Raw genomic sequence first — 22,247 nt, 5'->3', positions numbered from 1 at the left:
AGTTTTCAGACCTGCAGGCTGTTGTTGCTTCTGCTTGTCGCTGTGCCCTCATCCTCGACAGGAGCAGCCCGATTACCTCCGCAGGCAAACCACCTGCCTTCTGAGCAGGCGGCAGAAGTTGGTGCTTTTGGTAAACACTTTGGCCCAGGCGGACCAAGGAAGCCAGGCGTGGGGCTAGAGACTCAGGGTGCGAGTGGCCCTGCCGGAGACAGAGCCGCGGCTCTCGCCTCTTACCTGGCGGCCCACTGGGAGGGTGCTGCTCTCCCCCGCCCTGCGCGGCGCCTGGTTCACACCCCCTCGCTCCCTGCCTGCCTTGCGGGGAGTCCTCTGGGGCCCCGCCGCCAGGAGCCCAGCGCCGCTCGCCTCCATTGTGCGGCACCGGCGGCGGAGTGGAGAGGCCAGCACCCTGCCCACCCCGCCTTGTCCCCGGCTGAACCGGCCAGAGTCCCCCCCTCCCCTTCTCCTCCCCCGCCCAGCTGCGTCCTCCCCCCTCCCCGCCCGCCACAGCGAGGCTGCAGCTGCCCGGCGGAGCTGCCGAGTTTCCCCGGGAGTGCGGGAGGAGGGGGCGCCGCCACCGCCTCGCCCTGCAATGTGCCGCCCGCCGCCGCCGCTGCAGCCGTGAGCAGCCGGGCGCGCGCGGGAGCCATGCCGGGCTGGAAGAGGAACATCCCCACCTGCCTGCAAGCCGAGCCGGAGCGAGGTGAGCCCGCCGCGGGCTGGGGCCGGGGCTGGCGCCTTGAGCAAGGGAGCGGGGGCTGCGACGCCGCCGGGGCCTCTTGCTCCTCCTTCTCCGGCAGGCAGAGGCAGCCGCGGAGACCCGGGCGGTGCGGGGGGAGGAAGCGGAGCCCGGCTCCGGGAGCCGAGCACAAAGCGGGAGCGAACGGCGTGCGGGCACCGAGAGCGCGGCGGGAGGGGGTGGGGGCACCGTTCCCTGCTGCTAACTTTCCCGCCCGGGGCAGCGCGCCAGCTCTCGGGCTTGTGGCTTCCCCCTCGGGCCTCCCCCTGCGGCTGTGAGCGCGGGGGGCCGCCTCGCCGGGTGGCTTTGCAAACTTTCCGCGTGTTCCCTGGAGCCCGACCCTTGGCTGGCCCCGCGCAAGGCAGGGTTATAGAGTTTCAGAGAGGCGGCACTACCCAGGAGAAAGCCGAGAGGGGGCTGTCGATGGTGTGAGTGAAATTCAATATCAGAATGGGGGTTTCCCCCCAAAGCTTGGGCCTGGTTCGCTTCCTACTTACACTTGGGTAGATCGGCAGTAACTCCCAGTGGTGTAAATCCAGTTCCGTGGGTGTAAAACTTCCTCTTGTAAAAGCTCCTGCAGTTTTAAGCCTCTCGGTGCAGTTGCGCTGGTATTATTGGTTGCAATTTAGGGCACGTCTACACACACAAGTTGCACCAATGAAGCCAGTATCTGTATGTAGCTCTGAGAATGTTTGCAGAGTATTTGATTTCTTATTACTATTATTGCGGTGTCTTGCGGGTTACCAATGTTATAAATGGTCATTCAAGGAGGTACATTAGAATGAAACTTTTAAAACGAAGCCTCAGCTTGGTGCTTTTGTGCAAAAGGCAGCAGTTGTATTCATGATCTTGTCTTGTGGTCAATGTATGTAACTTCTAGACTCCCAGCTGAATGTAAATCTCATCTAATGCTAGAGGAATGTATGGAAGTGGCTAGGAGGAGTGGGTCTAAACGACTGGTTCTTAGAAGTTGTCAGGATTGCAGAACTGCGAGAATGTTGAAAACATTGGGTGGGAAATCCTGCAGCTTCTTTTCAGAGGGGATGATGGCATCTTAAGTATTCTTACAGTTTTAATAACAATGAAAAAAATCTGGAAAATCCCATTAAAAAACTTTAAGGAGATCAACAAGGGATTGGTAGCAGCGTTGTCAAACGAAACCTTATAGTGTAGGATTATTTGGTTAATGTTAAATCCTGTAACAAAATGATGGATTTGATGTTTTCTGGTCACTCTCAAAGTCAGAAATGGCTTGCATTTATTTTATATGGAATAAAATGACAACTTAGTCATTGTAGCTGCAAAACCGAATTCTGACTGTTACTAGGGATTACTTTGTCTCTGCTTAGTGGAAGGATTATGTCTATAATAGAGAAAAAATACCCAGTAAAACATTAACATTTGGGGAAATTGTAGACTCTACCTATTTCATTATATGTAGAAAGCTATAAGTTTTTGATACACCTGTACTACTTGTGATCCAAGTTTCAGTGTACAGTCACATGTACTCCTCTAGATGGTAGAGCAGGTCTTTGGTTTTCCTATAACTAATGAGCCAGGGAATTTATTTCTGTTGGCTGTTTTGGATACATCTGCATATTGCTAAGAAAGAATGTAATTTTTTCCCCCAATATTCAAAGTGAGATTTTTTTGATCTGCTATGAGGAGGAGACTTCTAGTTTGAGGCTGGATATTGAAGCCTATTTTGGAAGTGTTTTGTGTGTTGTATGTCATTAAAGTAGTAATGACTATGACAATGTACAGTAATTTAAAAGGATAATTTAAAAGGAGAATGCTAGCATTCATTTCAACCATGAGAAACTAAGTATCCTTGTCTGTTACTTAATATAATATATTATTACACATATACATTCAAATCCTATATACATATTTTTGACATGGGTAAACATGTGTTGGGCTGTGGAAAAACACAGAAATGAATAGATGACTGAACTGACACAATATGCTAGCTGTTTCTTAGAAATGTGGGAACTTTCAAAGATTATCTAATCTGTATTGCAGAAATAGTGAAAGCAAAAAATCCATTTTGTGGACAATATTGGAGTCAGGAATGAATTATTGTACTTCTGCTTTATCTTTTTTAAATAGCGCGCACAGTTATTTTTGGATATCTTTTTGAAAACTGTCTTTCTATATCAGCTAAGATGCTAATTTGTAAACAGTTCATATTTATGTTTTCTGTTTAGTATCTTATTTTCATTATGAAGCTCAGCAAATTAACATTTAGAAACCTTTATTATAGATGGTTTTTTTTTGGTATTTTATTTCTGCAGGATAAATAAAGCTCTTCAGAATCTACAGTAAATAGTTTCTTTCCAATGTTTCATTGTATATTGCTCAAGCTTAGCTAATTTAGCAGAATTTCAGTGCTACTTAGAATTAGATACAACTTTTTTTGCTTTTGTAATTCAGAAAAACAACGTGATCAGAATAAGTAACCACTTGTGAATTAGGTTGACCTGAAGACTAGAGAGTAGATTAGATAAACCTTTGAAAATGACCAGTGTAGTAATGAAATGAAATAAGATTCATCTGCAGCTAATGTAGGAATTTAATATGGCATCAACTTAAAAGGCAATTACAAAAACAGTTAGCCCAACTATCCAAAATTTAAATATTTCCCTCTGCTGTTTCCTGGCAATATTTTGATTCAGATACCATAGATTGTAGAGTATATGTACATCATGCTACAGGTTGGACCTCCCTGGTCCAGCACCTTTGGGACCTGAGCTATCCTCAACCAGGGAGTTTGTCGGACCAGGGGAGGTCAGTGCTCCCCTGCTGGCTGCTTGCTCCCAGGCTCCTCTCCTTGGGACTTGCTGCACTTGGCTCTGCTAAGGCTGGCCTGGCATGGGCTCCCCACCCAGCTGCCTGCATGCTGCCCCAAGGCCCCCCAGGGTTCCCAGCTGGGATGGCCTGGCTGCTGCTAGGGCAGGCCCTGCTGCTGCTGGGAATGCCCTGGGGTTCCCCAGCCGGACTGCCCACTTCAGCCGGGAGCTCCATGACTGGCGCTGCCCAATATGGCCCCATTACCATCAGGGATATCCTGGAGTTCCCAGCTGTGGCCACCCAGTAGCTGCCAGCGCTACTGCTGCGGAGGGGTGGTGGTGGTGGGGAGACTGGCTGGGTCACCTCCTACTGGAAGCCCCGCTGCAGCTGGGGGTTCCCCAGCTGGAGCCGGGATTCCTAGGCCACCTGGACCAGCTGATGCCAGGAGTTGCCACTGCTTGGTCCAGCTGTTGCTCGCCCAGCCAGCGCTAACCAGCCCCTGGGGTTTTCTCAGCTGGTTCCCGCTCCCACCTCCTGGGCTCTTTGGTCCAGCAACATCCATGGCCCTGATGGACCATGGATGTGCTGGACCAGAGAGTCCTGGATTTGGGAGGTCCAACCTGTAGCATAATGTTTGTGTAGCAGCTATTTATTCTAATATCACAGCCATCTTTTACATACAAATTAACAAAATTATAAAATAAAATTGAATCTCATATTGACTCTTAAAGGGAATTTCATATATACATATGTAGTTTATTTTGGATTTACAGTCTTATCTATATTCCCATATTTGATCATTTTTAAGTACTTCTCAGTTGGGTGGCTTGGGGAGAAGCTAGTCTTAGTCTTGATGCTATCCTATTAGCATCATAGTTTTGAGATACAGGTTTTTAATATTCTGTATAATTTGACCCAGTAACATCCATTAACTTTGAGTTAAGGTTGCTACATGGCATATTTCATAAAGCAAACCACAATAAGCAAGGAAAAAAACTAAGATTTTCTACAGCCCATTTTCTCTTTTTCTAACAGTCTCCATCTCAACAACCTCAACTATCAAGTTCCCACTGGTAAAACCTCATGGGACCTAAGTTTCTGCTAGTGGGACTGAACAAATGGGAATGGCATAGGCTAAGCTGCTGAAGTCCTGATGCCACTGAGCAGTTTGATGCTACTCAAACTGCTTTGAAACACTGCGGGGAGCCCCATGCGGCATTTCAAAGTGGCCATGCCACATAGAGCCGGGTTCAGCAGGGGAGTCCCCAGCTGGCCCCCAGCTCCATGCAGCGCCGTTGCTTTGAAACGCTGCGGGCAGCAAGGGGCTCAGTCAGTCCCCCTGGCCTGGTGCTCTCCGCATCGCTTTCACCTTTGAAGTGTAAGCAGCAGTCCCAGAGTTGTTGCCACACTTGAAAGGTGAGGCTCCTTTTATAGACTAATCTAGTAGTCGATGCAAATTATTAATTTAAATTTAACATCCCTAACCTCCACCCCACTACAGGCACTCAGCAGTGAGGCCAAACCCAACCCTTATGGTGTACAAGGGCACTCGTGCCATAGAATTTCCCCAAGATAATTCCTAGAGCATAGCTTTTAGAAAAATATCCAGTCTGGAATTTAAAATAGTGATGGAGAATCCACTGTCTTGCCTACTGAGAGTGAGAGATCATTGGGTCAGGGATTGTCTCACAAGAACATAAGAACGGCCATACAAGTCAAACCAATGGTCCATCGAGCCAAGTACCCTGGCTTCTGAGGGTGGCCAGTGCCAGATGTTTCAGGGAGAATGAACAGAACAGGGCAATTTATCACATGATCCATTCCCATTTGTTCAGTCCCAGCTTCTGGCAATCAAAGGTTTAGGGATATTCAGAGCATTTTGTTTTGTCCCTGACCCTTTTGGCCAATAGCCATTGATAATTAATGGAGGATACATTTAGCTAATATTTTTTAAAGCCAGTTATATTTTTGGTCTTCACAACTTCCCATGGAAGTGAGTTCCCCAGGCTGACTGCATGTGGTGTGAAGCACTTCCTCATATTTGTTTTACCTAGGCTGCCTATTAATTTCATTGAATGACACTGCTTTGTATATGATGTGAAAAGGTAAATAAAAGTCCCTATTCTGTTTCTCCGTACCATTTATGATTGTATATACCTCTATCATATCCCCCTTAGTCATCTCTTTTCTAAATTGAACAATCCAGGTCTTATTAATCTTTCCTCATATGGAAGGTGTTCCAGACCCTTAATCATTGTTGTTGCCTTTCTTTATACCTTTTCCAATTCTAATTTCATCTTTTTCAGATGGGGTGTGCAGAATTGCATATCCTATTCAAGATGTGAGCATACCATGGATTTATATAGTGGCATTATGATATTTACTTCCTCATTACCTATCCCTTTCCTAATGGCTCCTCACATTCTATTAGCTTTTTTTAAACTACTGCTTTACATTAAGCAGATGTTTTCAGAGAACTTTCTACAAAGACTCCCAAGATTTTTTTTGAATGTTAATGCTAATATAGATCCCATCATTGTGTCTATAGGAATTGTTTTTCCAGTGTGCATTACTTTGCATTTATCAACATTGAATTCCTAATCATCCAGCTTTGTGAGATCTCTTTGTAACAGTTCACAAATCTTTGGGGGACCATGCTATTTAGCTCTCCATTGTGAAAATGTGCCATTTCTTTTCTTTTAACCAGTTATCAATCCATGAGAAGACCTTTCCTCTTATCACTTGATTACATACTTTGCTTAGACCCTTTGGTGTGGGATTTTGTCAAAGGCTCTCTGAATCCCCACATACATTATATCTCCGGGATCACCCTTGTTCATATGTTTGTTGACCCCTCAAATAATTGTAATGCACACATCAATGGTTAACACTAAATATCCAAGAGAATTAAGAGAATGTGTTGTGGAACTGGGTTCTACAAGAGAACATGGAGAAAACACAGCTCTTCAAGATGCGGGATAGATTGGAGGGGCAAGGAAAACATTACAACTTTCTAGGAAATAATTCTCATCCATCTCAATTAACTAATACAGGTTGTACCTCCCTAAATTGGGACTCTGTAGTCTGGCAACGTCCATGGTCCAGCAGGGGCCTCAGTCAACGTGGAGAGCACTGTACCAGAGGGCTCAGGTGGTGCGGGGAATCTCATGATGCAGCTGGGAACCCTGCGGCAGGGGGTCCACTAGCACGGAGAATTCCGGTGGCACAGCCAGGAGTTCCACGTGAGGGACTCTGGCTGTGTAGGGAATCCCACAGGCGCAGGGAATTCCAGTGGTTTGTACCGCTCTGTTTGTACAGAGCGGTTCCCTGTAGTGATATGCTATTTAGGGAGAACTTAGGGTTCTACTGGTAGCACATCGCTTCAGGGAGCAGCTCTGTTCGAGCCGCCGGTGGTGTAGCCAGGAGTGCGACAGGGGCTCAGGCAGTGTGGGGAGTCCCATGGAGTGGTGGGGTGAGCCCTGTGGCAGGGGGCTTTGGCGTCATAAGGAGCCCTGAGGCAGGGGACTCAGCCAGAGCTAAGAGCCTTGCATCAGGGGTCTCAGGTGGTGTAGCTGGGAGTCCCAGGGCTCAGCGGTCCAGCCAGGGCCAGCAGCACAGCTGGCTGAAGGCAGTGGCGGCTGGCTGGGGCCAGAAGCAGAGTTGGCAGTTTCCTGGGAGGCTGGTGACTGGGGACCTCCCCTGGTCCCTCAGATTCCTTGTTCGGGATGGGCCAGGTCCCAAGGATGCCAGACCATGGAGGTCCAACCTGTGATCATTGAGCAATACTAAAGCATTGGGAAATTAAACTTTGGAGTTCAATTTGCTAGCCCACATAATCTACCAATGTAAATTATTTTATTACATTATGATGGAGAAAAGGCTGGAGAGGCATGATTTCCATTTACAAAGGCTGTGTTCATATGTGTTTGACAATTCTGTCCTTTGCTATTGTTTCAACCAGTTTGCCTGGTATTGAAATCTATGTATGGGAAACCCTCACCATTCACAGTGGATGTGGGAATGCATCCGCCATGAATTGCAAATACTAGGAGCCACGGCTCCTGGACTCTATGGTGATATGCAGCTCCGGCTCTCCTCCCAGCTACCGGGGAGGTCCAGGCTGAGACATGGCAGCCCCGGCCTGCCCCAGCTTTTCCCCACTCTGGCTGTCGGTGGTGGGGGCAAACCTAAGCTGGTCTGGTTCCCTCCCTCTGGCTGCTGTGGCGGGGAGAGGTTGGGCCGGACTGAGGCCATGGCTGACCCAGCTCTTTCCCTCCGACCATCGGGGGAGGGGAATTGGGCCAACCGGCCCTCACCATCTGGCCGTGCAGGGGTGAGGCCACGTGGCTCTGGCTCTCCGGTGGCGAGGGGCAAGGCCGCATGGCTCCTGCATGACCCTGGACCACCATGGATGCCACACGTGTCTGCATGCCCCTCTTCCCCACCCAGGCCCTCACAAGGCTCTGCAGCTCCCACGTGCCCCTCCCCCAACCCGAGCCCCTGCGACTCCTGTGTGCCCCGCATCAGACAGAGGAGGAGCCACATGGCTCAATTTAAACTCTCACCCCACTGGAGGCACGCTGGCCCCAGATGTCCCTCCAGAAGTTGCCATGTGGGCAGGTGGCTGCCAGAGTGACAACCAGTCCCAGCTTGAGTTCAGGGGCTGGAGTGTCCCCTAGGTCAGCACCCTGCCCCCGCAGCGGGCCTCTCCAGTGGCCCTCCTCCCCCCACCACAGGCCTCGTTGCCGCCCCCCCCCCCCAGTCGCTGGAGGAGCTTTTTTAGCCCCCCCTACAGCGGGTCTCTCTGCCACTCCTTGCAATTTTCCTCCTCCCTGCCCCTCCCCCCAGAAGCCCAGCAGCAGCTTACCTTCAGTACTGCTGCTGCTTGGGAGTCATGAATTGATAGTCCCTGCTGGGTTAGCAGAGGGAGGAAAGAAGGAAGCAGGGTGGCTATGTCGAGAGGGGCTATGGGACGCAGAGACATGATAACATCACTCTATAGTCCTGCAGGAAAAGCTTTTTAAAATAATATAGATAGATAATTTATATTGATAAGTTATGTGGAGTAGCAAATTGAACTCCAGAGTTTAATTTCCCAATGCTTTAGTATCTCTCAATGCTTATTAGTTTATTGAGACGGAGGAGGATTATTTCCTAGAGAGTTCTGATCTCGTCTTGCCCGTCCAATCTCTCCTGCACCTTGGAGAGTTGTGTTCTTCCTCCATGATCTCTTGTAGTACCCATTCCCACAACACATTTTCTTAATTCTCTTGCATATCTAGCATTAACCATTGATGTGTGCATATGATATGTATCTAAGATTTTTTTTTAAAGCTTACTGTAATAGCCAAGTGGGGGCAAATTGAAGAGCATGAATGTGAATTGTTTGGGAGCAATATACAAGTGTAGGATTTAAGAGTAGGTTAGGTGGGATCCTGTGATTATGAAGCAATAGGATATGTGGTGATGTGGGTGGATGGCAGTAGGGGATCTGAAGTGTTTGTTTATGGGGAAATTGAAGATAGGAGAAACATTGTTGAAAGAAATGGAACGGAAAGTAGTTCCACTATGATGGACTACATATGCCTTGTCAGAACACAAATCCTATTTCCTGAAGACCTTCTCCCCCCTAATCCCTATACTTTCTCCTATGATCCTACACACATTCTTTCTCTCCCTCTCTTCAACAACTCTGCTCAACACACAAATTCCTCTTTAGATTTAGCTGCCTGTTCATCTTTGGCTCCCCATGGTGTGGTATGTTTGAGAAGTCAAAAGTTTGTGGATGAACATGTTGTGGAAGTCATAAGGGTGATGATGGACATACAGTGCAGTGAGAATGGCCTTGTTGGGAAAGTGGAGAGCTGTGTGATCATCCTTGAAGGTCAGTCTGTGATGACACTAAGCTGGGGGGAGAGGTAGATATGCTTAAGGGCAGAGATAGGGTACAGAATGACTTAGACAAATTGGAGGATTGGGCCACAAGAAATCTGATGAGGTTCAACAAGGACAAGTGTAGAGTCCTGCACTTGGGACGGAAGAATCCCAAGCATAGTTACAAGCTGGGGACCAACCGGTTAAGTAGTAGTTCTGCAGAAAAGGACCTGCGGGTTACAGTGGATGAGAAGCTAGATATGAGTCAACAGTGTGACCTTGTAGCCAAGAAGGCTAATGGCACATTAGGTTGCATTAAGAGGAGCATTGCCAGCAGATCCAGAGATGTAATCATTCCCCTTTATTCGGCTTTGGTGAGGCCGCATCTGGAGTATTGTGTCCAGTTCTGGGCCCCCCACTACAAAAAGGATGTGGACGCATTGGAGAGGGTCCAGCGGAGGGCAACCAAAATGATTAGGGGGCTGGAGCATATGACTTATGAGGAGAGGCTGAGGGACTTGGGTCTGTTTAGCCTGCAGAAGCAAAGAGTGAGGGGGGATTTGATAGCAGCCTTCAACTTCCTGAAGGGAGGTTCCAAAGAGGATGGAGAGAGGCTGTTCTCAGTAGTGACAGATGGCAGAACAAGGAGCAATGGTCTCAAGTTGTGGTGGGAGAGGTCCAGGTTGGATATTAGGAAAAACTATTTCACTAGGAGGGTGGTGAAGCACTGGACTGGGTTACCTAGGGAAGTAGTGGAGTCTCCATCCCTAGAGGTGTTTAAGTCTCGGCTTGACAAAGCCCTGGCCGGGTTGATTTAGCTGGAATTGGTCCTGCCTAGAGCAGGGGGCTGGACTTGATGACCTTCTGAGGTCTCTTCCAGTTCTATGATTCTATGAGTTTACCCTTTTCTTGAGAGTGCCTCCTTTTTGCTGTGTGTGTGTCTGCATGCTCTTACTACTTCCAGGACAGGGTCGTGTGTCAGAACTCTCTCTCCTGAATTTGTCTTAGGTCCAGGCTTCTTTCTCCCTGCTCCGCAGTAGCTACTGAGGGCTTGGGAGGACCCAGGTCCACCCACTACTCTGGGACCTAGCCCAGGAATCCTATACATAGCAGTTTTCTGCTGTGTTCTGTTCATTTAAGTCCCATTGGTATTCTCACTTCCTGGACTACTTCTCCATGGTCCTACGCAGTCCTTGCCCTTATCTCAGGGTCTTGTCTCAAAGTCCCAGCGGCACTATATTCAGGGTTCTGCAGCTCTTCTCATCAGCCAAGCCTCCCTCAGCAGCAGCTGACCTTGGGCCTCAGTCCTGTCTCCAATAAGCTCTCCACAGTGAGCTGTCCATTGTCCTGCTGCTCTCTGTAAGCCAGTCACCGGACAGCATTCTTCAAGCTCCAAAGAGGAACTTGCCTGGCTTGCTTTATACTGGCTTGCTGGACCCAGATTGGCTGCCTCTTGCACAGCCGCTCCAGGGAGCATGGACAACTTCTGTACTGCTCTTTTTCTTGGGTGGAGTATGATAAGGTCACAAGCCTCCAGCAGGGGCTTTGGGGCTAGTTCAGTCCCAATGCATCTATATTGAGGGTTCAACTCTTAAATGGCTTCCTGTTACTATTGCTTCTGCTCTCTACCACACTACTGCAGCAGTACCAGGGGAGCACTGCTGTGGGAAACTCTTCATCTTCAGTTGCATCACTGCAGAGACTCATCTCATCTAATACTCCAGTGGTTTTGTGAAGTCGGCCCAGTGCAACCAGCTGTCTGTGCTACGTCACTGGCTCTTTAAAAGCTGTCCATGGTGCTGCTTCCTTGTTGTGCTGAGAAATCTTACAAAGACTAGTATCTTGATGCAAATGCACAACACCCTCCCTTTATCCCAGATTCACTGATCAGCTGAGGAACCTTCTTGGTCCCACTCTACACACATCTTACATATCTGTACTTAGCCTCTTCTGGCAAAATTATGACAGCACCATAATTCTTGCTGCACAGCCATCTCCTGGACTCACTAGAATTATGTCCAGAGAACACAGCTGCTGAGTCAGAGATGTGGCCAGTCGGACGCGTTTCAAATGACTTAAAATAAAAGTAATCAAGTTTAGCCAAAATTAGCTGCTCAAGTCTATATTCTGAATAAAGAGAGTAACTTTGTGTTTAATTTAAAAGTTTTGAAGAATAACTATGACAGCATGTATGTGTGACCATGGATGCAAGGGTGGAAGTGATAGGGGACCTTCATGGAGATCCAAAATGAAGTGAGGAAAACAGGGTAACACTTAAAAAATTCTCCTTTTTTTAAAAAAAAAGTCTTTTCTGTAAAAATTAGTAAATATTTTTCTTTATACATTGCATCAAACATTCACTTGGCCTCTGGAGAACTATTATTCCAAACCCAGAGAAAAATCCAGTAAATTAAATGTGAAAGTGGGTTTTTAGTCTTTAGTGCAAATTGCAACACATCCTTTAACTATGGAGTTTGTACTGCTTCCTTCATAATTTAATACTATAATGAAACAGCATCTATAGTGACTGGCCTTTCTTGGATTCCACTATTAAGATTACCATGAGTGAGCATCCTCTTTTAGAGGGCTGCAGTTATGCTCTGGTTGAGTTATGAAATTAACCTATGGCTGTTGTGACAAACCTTGTCTCTTCAGAAATGACAAGAAGACTCACAAGCATAAGATGATGTATCATTAAAATTCAGGGCACGCTTTCCCTAAGTTTTTTCTGTGTAAGTTACTACACTAAATCCAGTTATAAAATGCTCTTTAGGTGGCATTTGAGCAAACACTTTGAGAAGAATAACATTTCTGGAATACAATATTATTCGATATTCCTTCCAGTCAAGTTACATTAAATAAATAAAAACATTTGATGGGACTCCAGTCTCTGCTTTCATAGCTGATCAAATTTGACAGGAATGTAACATCTGCTTGTCTTGTGTGTTCCCTGCAGAACTGCTTGGCATCACTGAGTGTATACACATGGTTAAAAAGCATATTTATTTTATTCTATATAAAATGAATGAGCACCTGTTCTTATCTCCAGGAATGCTTGCTAGGTTAAACGTACAGTTGTTATAGCTGACTCCCACAGTCTTGCCCCGATAACGGAATGCCCAGTAACAGAAAAAACAGGAGACAATAACCCCTTTCTTTTCCGCTGCTGCTCCTTGAAAGACACGAAAAAAGATGGATTTCGCAGTATGCCTCAAAGATCAACACAATCTGCATGAAGAGAGAAGTCCAATTCCCAAATCTGGAAGGGCACCATAACAGCAGTCCTCTGACTGTTAAACTGGGGTTTGCTCCATTTCAGTCATTTACACTGGCAGTATTGCTCAGGGAGAGAGGCAGTCTTTCAGATGATACATTTCTTAATTTTTTTTGTGGCTCTGTAGGTCAAATCCAACACCTTGAAGTTTGCCCAGAATCCTATGGGCAGCAAATGCAGATTAGAGCAGCATTGTAATGCACAATGATTAACCACTTGAAAATCAGGTGAAAGACTCTGCACTACCCTTAGCTTGGATGATGTTAAGATGTAATCTTGTGCAATGCATGTTGCAGTATTCTAATCTTGAGGTGAGAAAGGAATGGATGATAGTAGTTCTGACTATATCTGAAATAAATGCTGCTATAAAAAAGAAAAAGTTGGCTTGGCTGTAGTTGCCACTTGAAAACTTAACCTGAACTCTAATTTGCAAACTCAACGAAAGTCAGATGCTATATCTGGTTTATCTTCTGATTGCTTTTTCTCAGCCAACCAGCATCTCAATTGAACTGAATTGTTTCTCTGACTCATGGACTCCTCATCCATGCCTTAATCTTAACCAAACATGGGATAAGGCCAAGACTGCTCCAGCCTGGTAGGATTAGATGGAGATAAAAAGCCAAGTGCCATCAGAATACTGACCTCATTGCCCCACATCTTGTCATTAATCCTCCCAACAGCAACACATTAAACAAGATGGGAGCTTATGCAATCCCTCACAAGAATGCTGCCAGGGAAGCAAGAATGATTTCTCACTGTCATCCTTCTAGCAAGAGAGGAAAAAAGCCATACAAGCACAAACCCCATCCAGCTTTGTGATCTGATGCTGCCAAATCAAAAACAACAGCACTGAATGTTGTGAGTGTAAATTGGTTATCATAGGCACCTGATTTTCATCCATCAGCCACAAAAGATCATTGATCATAACTTTTTCTGTGCCAGATCCAGTCATACCTATACAGACAAGGAACTCTAAAGCAAATACAGGACAATGTAGCACTTTAAAGACTAACAAGATGGTTTATTAGATGATGAGCTTTCATGGGCCAGACCCACTTAATAAACCATCTTGTTAGTCTTTAAAGTGCTACATTGTCCTGCATTTTGCTTCAACTACCCCAGACTAACACGGCTACATTTCTGTCACTAAAGCAAATAAACACTTGGTGGTTTTACTATAACTTTTTCCAGTCTCATAATCCAAAATGGAAAACTACATGCAGGGTATTGACCTGTTTGTCACCAGTTAGCGATGGTTTATTCCTTGCTAGACATGCTATTTATTAACCTGTGCACCTTCCAGGAGGAACTGACAGTCTTCACCCACCATGTGCCCGATTCTTTTCATTGACCTTTATGAACAGGCCATGAGTCGTTAGAACAAATTGTTGGACAAAGTATTCACCTCCACTCAGGCAGGGGAGATGTAGAATTCATACTCTTCAAAATTTGTTTGTGCCTGAATCAGAACATCTTGATCTTCAAAATAAAAGGAAATTTCTTCCTGGCAGCAATTTCTTATATAAACCATTGAGTGAGACTACCTGGATTAAGCTATCCATTATCCTCCCACCCTCCAAAAAAATCCACTGTTCTAGGCCCTTCAAAAGGAGAAACATAAGAAGAGATTCATCACCTTAGTAGGAGAGGTGCAAGCAACCTTAACATGCAGGAGTATAATTTTCCAAATGTATTTGTGTCAAATCCTGACTTAACTAATAGGTCAAGAATGAAAGTAACTGTATGAGGTGAGTCAACAAAGTCTGGGATAGTTTTATGACCAACACATGGTAGCAACAAAATCTAAACTCTTTCAAAGAACTGGTTTTCCATGTAGTGAGTGGTTGAAGTTATTGAGCACTGAATTGTCTTAACTTTTAGTACAACACGCTGGGAGATCAGGGAGGTACTTAGAGAGTTTATGGTGGGATCCCATAATGTGACAGGATAGTGTGTACCATAACTGGTTTCAGTTACATCCAGGGATTCTCACAAGATGGAATTCCATATGAACTCTAACTCTGTGTAGGAAATTATGTTTCTGGTTGGATGCTAATAGCACAGCCCCACATCTCCTTGCTGTCTTCCCTCTGGCTTGTGCTGATTTTTTCCCAACTAATATAAACTATACCAGTGGTCACCAACCTGTAGATTGGGATCTACTGGTAGACTTTGGAACCTCTGACAGGTGATCCTGACTGGTTTGGCCAGGAAGCTATCAAGCGCTGGCACTTCAGTTGCTCCTCCATCTACCCTCATGCTGCTCCTGCCCTCTGCCTTGGAGTTGCCTCCTTGGGAGCCTCCTGCTTGCTGTTCAGTGTGTGGGAGGGAGAAGGGGGGGGGGGACAAGTGATGTCCCTCCTCCCCCCACTTCTGTATCTTGTCTCCACACAGAGAGAAGGGGATAGAGGGAGCTTGGCAATGCAAATTTCTCTCTCTCTCTCACACACACTCACACACTCACACTGTGTGTGTGTGTGTGTGTGTGTGTGTGTGTGTGTGTGTGTGTGTGTCATTCACACAAACACACCTGTCCTTCACTCTCATCTCCTGACCCAACACATACGTGGGGGGTTGTTGTTATTTTTATTGCTTGCAAAGTGGGTTATTTTTGGGATTTGACTGGTCTGTGCATTTCATAATTTTTATTTCTCTCTTATGCTTAAATTTAATTCTTTGACTAGTGAGTTCTAAAATGCTGAACCTGCCGTGGCTGGATTCACTATCCCTATAGTAATTGCTGCTCCTGGAAGTGGTTGGCATGTCCCTGCAGCCCCTGAGAAAGGCAGAGCAGAGGGTCTCCACATGCTGTCCTTGCCTGCAGACACCACTCCTGTAGCTCCCATTGATCAATAATGGGGAACTGTGGCCAGTAGAAGCCATAGGCTCAGTGCCAGTAGATGATGGGCAACACATGGTGCCATGGAGCCATTGCTGTACATGCCAGCTACTTTCAGGAGTGGTACAGGGCCAGGGCCAGAGTAAGCCTGCCTTAACCCCCACTGCTCCACCACCCGGAAGCCATCTCAGTTAAATGGTGCCTAGCCAGAGCCTGCTTCCTGACCTCCTGTCCCAGCCCTGAACCTCCTCCTGGACCCAACCTCCTGCCTCAGACGTGAGTCCCTCTGCACCCAAACTCCTTCCCAGAGTTTGTACCCTGAAACCCCTCCTGAACCCCAATCGCCCATCCAGGGTTAAGCCCAGAGCCCCTCCCACACTCCGAACTCCTTGGCCCCTAGACCAGAACCAGTACCCCAACTCCCTACCCCAGTAGGGTGGAAGTGAGTGAGGGTGGGAGAGGGAGGGGGATGGAGTGATTAGGGTGAGGCCTCAGAGAAGGGGTGGAACAGGGGCAGGGCCTCAGAAGTGGCAGGAAGGAAGCGGGGCAAGGGTATTTGGGTTTGAGGTAGAGCTTACATTACACTTACATTGAAAAACTGATCTTGTGGTTACATTGTGAATTAAAACAAGACAGCAAGTGCAAATGATGTAACAAGGAGGGATGATTGTAACAGTGACTGGAACATGTGGTTATGTGGATTAGCCATCACTCCAGTTTCAGCTTTCAGTTTAGACTATTTTATTAAGGACAGGGCTGGACTAAGGGGTGGGCTAGCCAGGCAGCTACCCGGGGCACCAACCTACGGGGGGCGCCTGGCTCCTGGCAGGCTGCAGTGGCAGCCCAGGGCGGAGGCCGTGTTAACCCCCTCAGCACCGGCCAGCAGCAGTTCTATTTATGTCAGTACCAGGCAAATTAGTTGAAACAATAGTAAAGAATAAAATTGTCAGACACATAGAAGAACATAGTTTGTTGGGCAAAAGTCAACATGGTTTCTGTAAAGGGAAATCATGTCTTACCAATCTATTAGAGTTCTTTGAAGGGGTCAACAAACATGTGGACAAGGGGGATCCAGTAGATATAGTATACTTAGATTTCCAGAAAGCCTTTGACGACGTCCCTCACCAAAGGCTCTTACATAAATTAAGTTGTCATGGGATAAGATGGAAAATCCTTTCATGGTCTGAGAACTGGTTAAAAAAAGAAAGGAAACAAAGGGTAGGAATAAATGGTACATTTTCAGAATGGAGAGGGGTTACTAGTGGAGTTCTCCAAGGGTCAGTCCTAGGACCAATCCTATTCAACTTATTCATAAATGATCTAGAGAAAGGGGCAAGCAGTGAGGTAGTAAAGTTTGCGGATGATACTAAACTGTTTAAGATTGTCAAGACAGAAGCAGACTGTGAAGAACTTCAAAAAGATCTCACCAAACTAAGTGATTGGGCAACAAAATGACAAATGAAATTGAATGTGGATAAATGTAAAGTAACGGACTTTGGAAAAAATAACCCCAACTATAAATATAATATGATGGGGGCTAATTTAGTTACAACTAATCAGGAAAGAGATCTTGGAGTCATTGTAGATAGTTCTCTGAAGACCTCCATGCAGTATGCAGCGGCAGTCAAAAAAGAAAACAGGATGTTAGGAATCATTAAAAAAGGGATAGAGAGTAAGACGGAGAATATCTTATTGCCCTTACATAAATCCATGGTATGCCCACATCTTGAGTACTGCATACAGATGTGGTCTCCTCATCTCAGAAAAGATACACGGGCATTAGAAAAGGTTCATAGAAAGGCAGCTAAAATGATTAGGGGTTTGGAACGGGTCCCGTATGAGGAGAGATTAAAGAGACTGGGACTTTTCAGCTTGGAAAAGAGGAGACTAAGGGAGGATATGATAGAGGTATATAAAATCATGAGTGGTGTGGAGAAAGTGAATAAGGAAAAGCTATTCACTTGTTCCCATAATATAAGTACTAGGGGCCACCAAATGAAACTAATGGGCAGCAGGTTTAAAACAAAGAAAAGGAAGTTTTTCTTCCCACAACACATGATTGGTCTGTGGAACTCCTTGTCTGAGGACTATAACAGGGTTTAAAAGAGAACTATATAAATTCATGGAGGTTAAGTCCTTTAATGTGTATTAGCCAGTATGGGTAAGGAATGGTGTCCCTAGGCTCCGTTTGTCAGAGGGTGGAGATGGATGGCAGGAGAGAGATTGCTTGATCATTACCTGTTCGGTTCACTCCCTCTGAGACACCTGGCATTGGCCACTGTTGGCAGAGAGGATACTGGGCTGGATGGACTTTTGGTCTGACCCAGTATGGGCATTGTTATGTTCTTATTTTCAAAAGAAATTTTGTGGGAATTTGCATATCTTCTTCTGATCTCTCTTTCGAAAGTGAAAGTAGTCTGGATGTGTTTTTTTTGGGAAAAAAACCCCTTTTTGAAAAAAACGCTCTTCCTTAAAAAATGAAGTTTGTGTTTTTTTCGAAAAAGGGTTTTTTCCCCGAAAAAAACACATCCAGACTACTTTCAGTTTTGAAAGATCCTCTTTTGAAAGTGAGATCAGAAGAAGATATGCAAATGCCCACAGAATTTGCATATCCTCTTTTGAAAATAGAACGTAGTTTAGACATACCCTTAGGTGGCACATAAATGCTTGTTTTTACCGTTGCAGACTAGCACGGTTACCCCTCTGAGACTCTTAGCACAGTCAGCCTTAGCTTTTCTGGTAACTTGATTTAAATCAGACTACATCTGGACTGCAAGCCTCTTTTGAAAAAAAGCATCTAGACAACAAGAAGATTTTTCGAAAAAGAGTCTAGACACTCTCTTTCGAAAAAGCCCTGTTTTCATGCAATAGCGCCTTTTTTCAAAAGATGACTTTCGAAAAAAGGCGTTATTCTTCGTAGAATGAGGTTTACCGCCGTCGACAAAACCGCTGTGTTCTTTCGATTTACTATCGACATAATGCAGTGGTAGTCTAGACGTAGGTACAGTTTTTTCAAAAAAGACCACTTTTTTGAAAAAACCTTGTAGTTTAGACACACCCTCAGTGAATTTTGGGGGGATTTAAATTGTCTTGATTTAAACCAATCCACCCTGCTTGCATCTGAATTTGGCTTATTCTCAGAATGAATGATCAGGCTGCATTTAGGTTTGAAAGAAAGGCTACTTGAGAATGAGAGAGAGAAATCTGTTGAGAGGTAAGGAATTCTTGCAACAGACTTACAAAACTGACTGCGGTGGCATATTGTGATTTGTTGTAGAACAGTGTGGTAAATACAATAGCAGCAGGTGCCTCTATTAAAGATTGGTTATATATGGATTGTATTACATATTAGAACTGAAAAGACTATAAAGTGTCACTTTTAATTTATCTTTGTATAGGTGGACTTGCATTGCAATTAGTTTATATTGTAGGAGTAATAAATCTTTGGCACTTAGAGTCATCATCAGCTCACACTTCGGCTTTTTCATGAAACATTTTAAGCAATAGGTAAATTGTTACACCTTTCCCATTGTGTCTCCTTCCTGCCCACCATGTCCCTTCTCCCTACCCCTCCCCCCAAATGGCAAAAGGATTCAGGCAGGTGACTTGAAATTACTTTGATTTTTTTTTAATAATATTTTGGATTGACGCCGTCCCTTTAATACTGTTTAATAAGTGTGTGCCTACACTTGAATCCAGGGGATATATTTCAGCTGAGGCAGGAAGTGTATGTATACAATCGTCATGAATGACTTAATTCTGAGAGAGTCTGAGTGGCAGAAGAGGAATGGTAGCAGCTGTAAGAGGATATCAGGACAACAAACTGACTATGGCTTGTCCATAATAGGCACCATTTGATCAGCTGGTTTCTTCTTCCCTTCCCCTCCTATTCTGTGCTGTAGGTAAGCAGGATGGGGGAAGGCACATTAGCTCAACAATGGTGAAACAGCCATTGTCTGGGATAGCTGTGTTTTGTGAGAAATTGATTTATTGGGAATTTATTTGTATTGCAGTAGTACCCAGTCCAGATCAGGGACCCATTCTGCTAAATGTCATTATCTATCTGCCTTCTTGCTATCTGTGCATAAAACATTGGCGGAGTATCTAATTTTGTCCTCATTTGCTCAAACCTCTTGTTGATGACAATGAAATTTGGCTAGATGCAGCAAGGGCAGGATTAGGACCAATGTTTAAGGTAAGGTTATTCTTCCATGATAGTCACACAGATACATAAATATCAATAAATACTAAGGATGTAAGAGTGTAGCTGTTTAAACAGGTAGCCAGTAAGCAGGAGCTTATTGGTTGCCCAAGTGGTTACACGTGGTTCCTGGTCCAGCTCACTGGTAGCCGGCTGCTGCTTCTGTATTGGAGGCAGCAGTGTGGGGCAGCAGCCAGCTCCCTGGGAGCAGGGTGGCAGGCGGGAGCCACCTGCTGCCTCTTGATATAGAGGCAGAAACATGGAGCCGGTTTCCAGCCTACACCAGTTCTCAGGGAGCTGGCTGCTGTCCCACATGTAACCACAGAACATGGCAATATTGCTAGTGGGTTTACTCAGGTCCATGCGATGCACTTAGTGCCTGTAGCTTTGCTGGGTTACGCTTGCTGCTTATTTGCCTGCTTCTTTCATGTAATGGAATAAAAACTTGTTTGGAGCTTATGAATTTCATTTATTAAAAACAAGAAACAAAGAACACACATGAAGCATGGAACATCTGCACTTTGTGGGAAGCAGGGAGGAAGGGATGGGAGGTGGGAGAGAAGGCAGAAGGTGAAGCAGGCCAGGAAAGCTTTGGTCTTGCTGCTTGAGATCTTGCTGCCTGTAGATATCATAATCCCTACAGCAGGACTGCAGCTGGGACTCGATTGCCTCCTCTCCCCAAAGTGCTGAGCAGATTTGGTGCATGTGTAACTACCACCAAGGCGGATTTGAACCTGGGATCTCGGGAGCTGACTATAGGAGTCTCTACACTCTGAGCTAAAAACCAGCTGGTTCCCAGCCTGTGCTGTAGAGGTCTCTTGATCTTAATTGTTACAGTGGTCTAGGTGCCACTTGCAGTACTCAGTAACCACAGTAGGTGTGTGGGTTACACATGGAGCAGGCTTGGCCAGCTGAAAGCAATGAGAGATGCTCCTTGTGTTATTGAGCAAACAGGAAAGAGGACTTTCAAATTTCCAAAGGAATGTAAAGTGTGGCCTGAGGGTTGGCCACCTGAAAGCAGGGCAGTAGAGCTCAAACAAATGACCAGAGAGGCAAGACCAGGCATTGTTGGAAAGGTACTGGGGACCAGACAGAATGAAGTACTACATCCCAGTATCCACACTGGCACCCCAGCACTGTAGCCAGAGTGCAGCAAGCTCTAGGCTTCTGGTGGATGTGGTTTATTTAGAGTGCAACAACTGCTGAGCTAGTGTGCACTAATGCCTGGCCAGTAAGGGCACCTTGGATGTTACAGTTCTAGTAGCTGATTTACTGAGTAGTAACTGGCCAGGGTAGACTTGACCTTAGATGAGTTAGCTGGTCCTGAGTTTGACTGCAGGCCCAGGTAGTTTGTAGGATAAATATGGGCTTTCAGCTCAAGAAAATACAAGAGAATCTGGACCTTAACTTTGGCGATAGATATGTTCAAACTTCAAAAGAAAAAAGCCCACGTAAGTCTTATAAGTAGCCTTTGTCTTATGAGATACATGTATCTGTGTGTGCGTACACACGCACTCTTTATCTTTCTATATATAATTTTAAAATAAGCTGGTAGACTCAGTTTATTTTTCATTGTGTCTGAAATATTTGAGACAAATAAACAAAAAACTCAATCCTAGTCTTTGGAAATTAAATGGTGTCAGTTTTGATAAGATGTTTCCTGTACTGACGTTTACTAATCACAGAACAGTGGGTGGGGAATATGATCTGAATCACTGCATCTGTTATATTAGTTCTTCATTCTGCATAGATACCTTTATACTATAGTTTACACCTGTAAGAGTGCATTTATATAAACATTACTGTAGCATGAAATGAGACCATCTATGTGAACAAGTGGATTTTTTAAAGATTATCTGCCATTAATTGACTGCTTTGGAAATCCAATGACCATTATTACTGTTTTGTAGACAGAGTCTTGATATTTGAGGCTGTGTCTTATGTAAGCACCTGTTACTCACCACTCCCACCCTGTTTTTTCATACTTGCTGTCTGGTCACCCTACTTGGAAATAGGAAAAAAAAAGATGAACTGGGGACTCTCAAGTGCATTTTCTTTTTGCTTTCTTTTAACAGGCTAGGACTGTTTATTTACTTGCCCTGGCTTCTTATTATAGAAGTCATCTTTTCTTATTATGGAAAAGTGATGGTCATGAAACCATGAGTGAAGCCACACTTAGGAAAATAAATTTTTATCTGGAAATACATTATTATAACATTACTTACCATTAAAACAGCAACGACAAAAACCCCTTCAGGTAATAAATACCCAGAATTTTAAGAAAACATCTTAATCAAGTAGCTGGCTTAAAAAAGAGCAACTGATTTACTGCTGAATTATGGTGTACTAGACAATCTGAAAAACATGTCTTGGTATATTTCTTGCCCTTGACATCACACTGCATTTGACATCTTTTCCTCTTCTTGCACTTTTGCTGTATTCTTCATGATCTTTTCATGGTTGACAGTACTTTTTTTCTGACAGACCTCTTTTTGTAACTCAATGTGTTTGATGTTTTTCTATGGCATAGATT

The 22,247-nt window shown here is 45.1% G+C and overlaps 1 protein-coding gene across 2 annotated transcripts in view; it reads left to right on the top strand.

The window, feature by feature from the left end:
• The first annotated feature begins 198 nt into the window (after positions 1-198).
• Positions 199-22,247, top strand: part of GRIP1 (glutamate receptor interacting protein 1) — a 511,591-nt gene continuing 489,542 nt past the window's right edge. The window contains exon 1 of one of the 2 annotated variants that reach the window (XM_075931263.1): positions 199-700. In XM_075931263.1, coding sequence (XP_075787378.1) covers positions 646-700 — 55 coding nt within the window. In that variant the 5' untranslated portion in view covers positions 199-645. Of the gene's footprint in view, positions 701-725; positions 1,165-22,247 lie in introns of those variants that run through there. The other variant, XM_075931307.1, reaches the window with a different exon arrangement.

The sequence above is a fragment of the Pelodiscus sinensis genome, chromosome 1 (genome assembly GCF_049634645.1).
Source record: "Pelodiscus sinensis isolate JC-2024 chromosome 1, ASM4963464v1, whole genome shotgun sequence".
NCBI lineage: Eukaryota > Metazoa > Chordata > Testudines > Trionychidae > Pelodiscus > Pelodiscus sinensis.
Note: the sequence above shows the minus strand (reverse complement) of the source record. Positions and strands in the feature narration are given on the sequence as shown.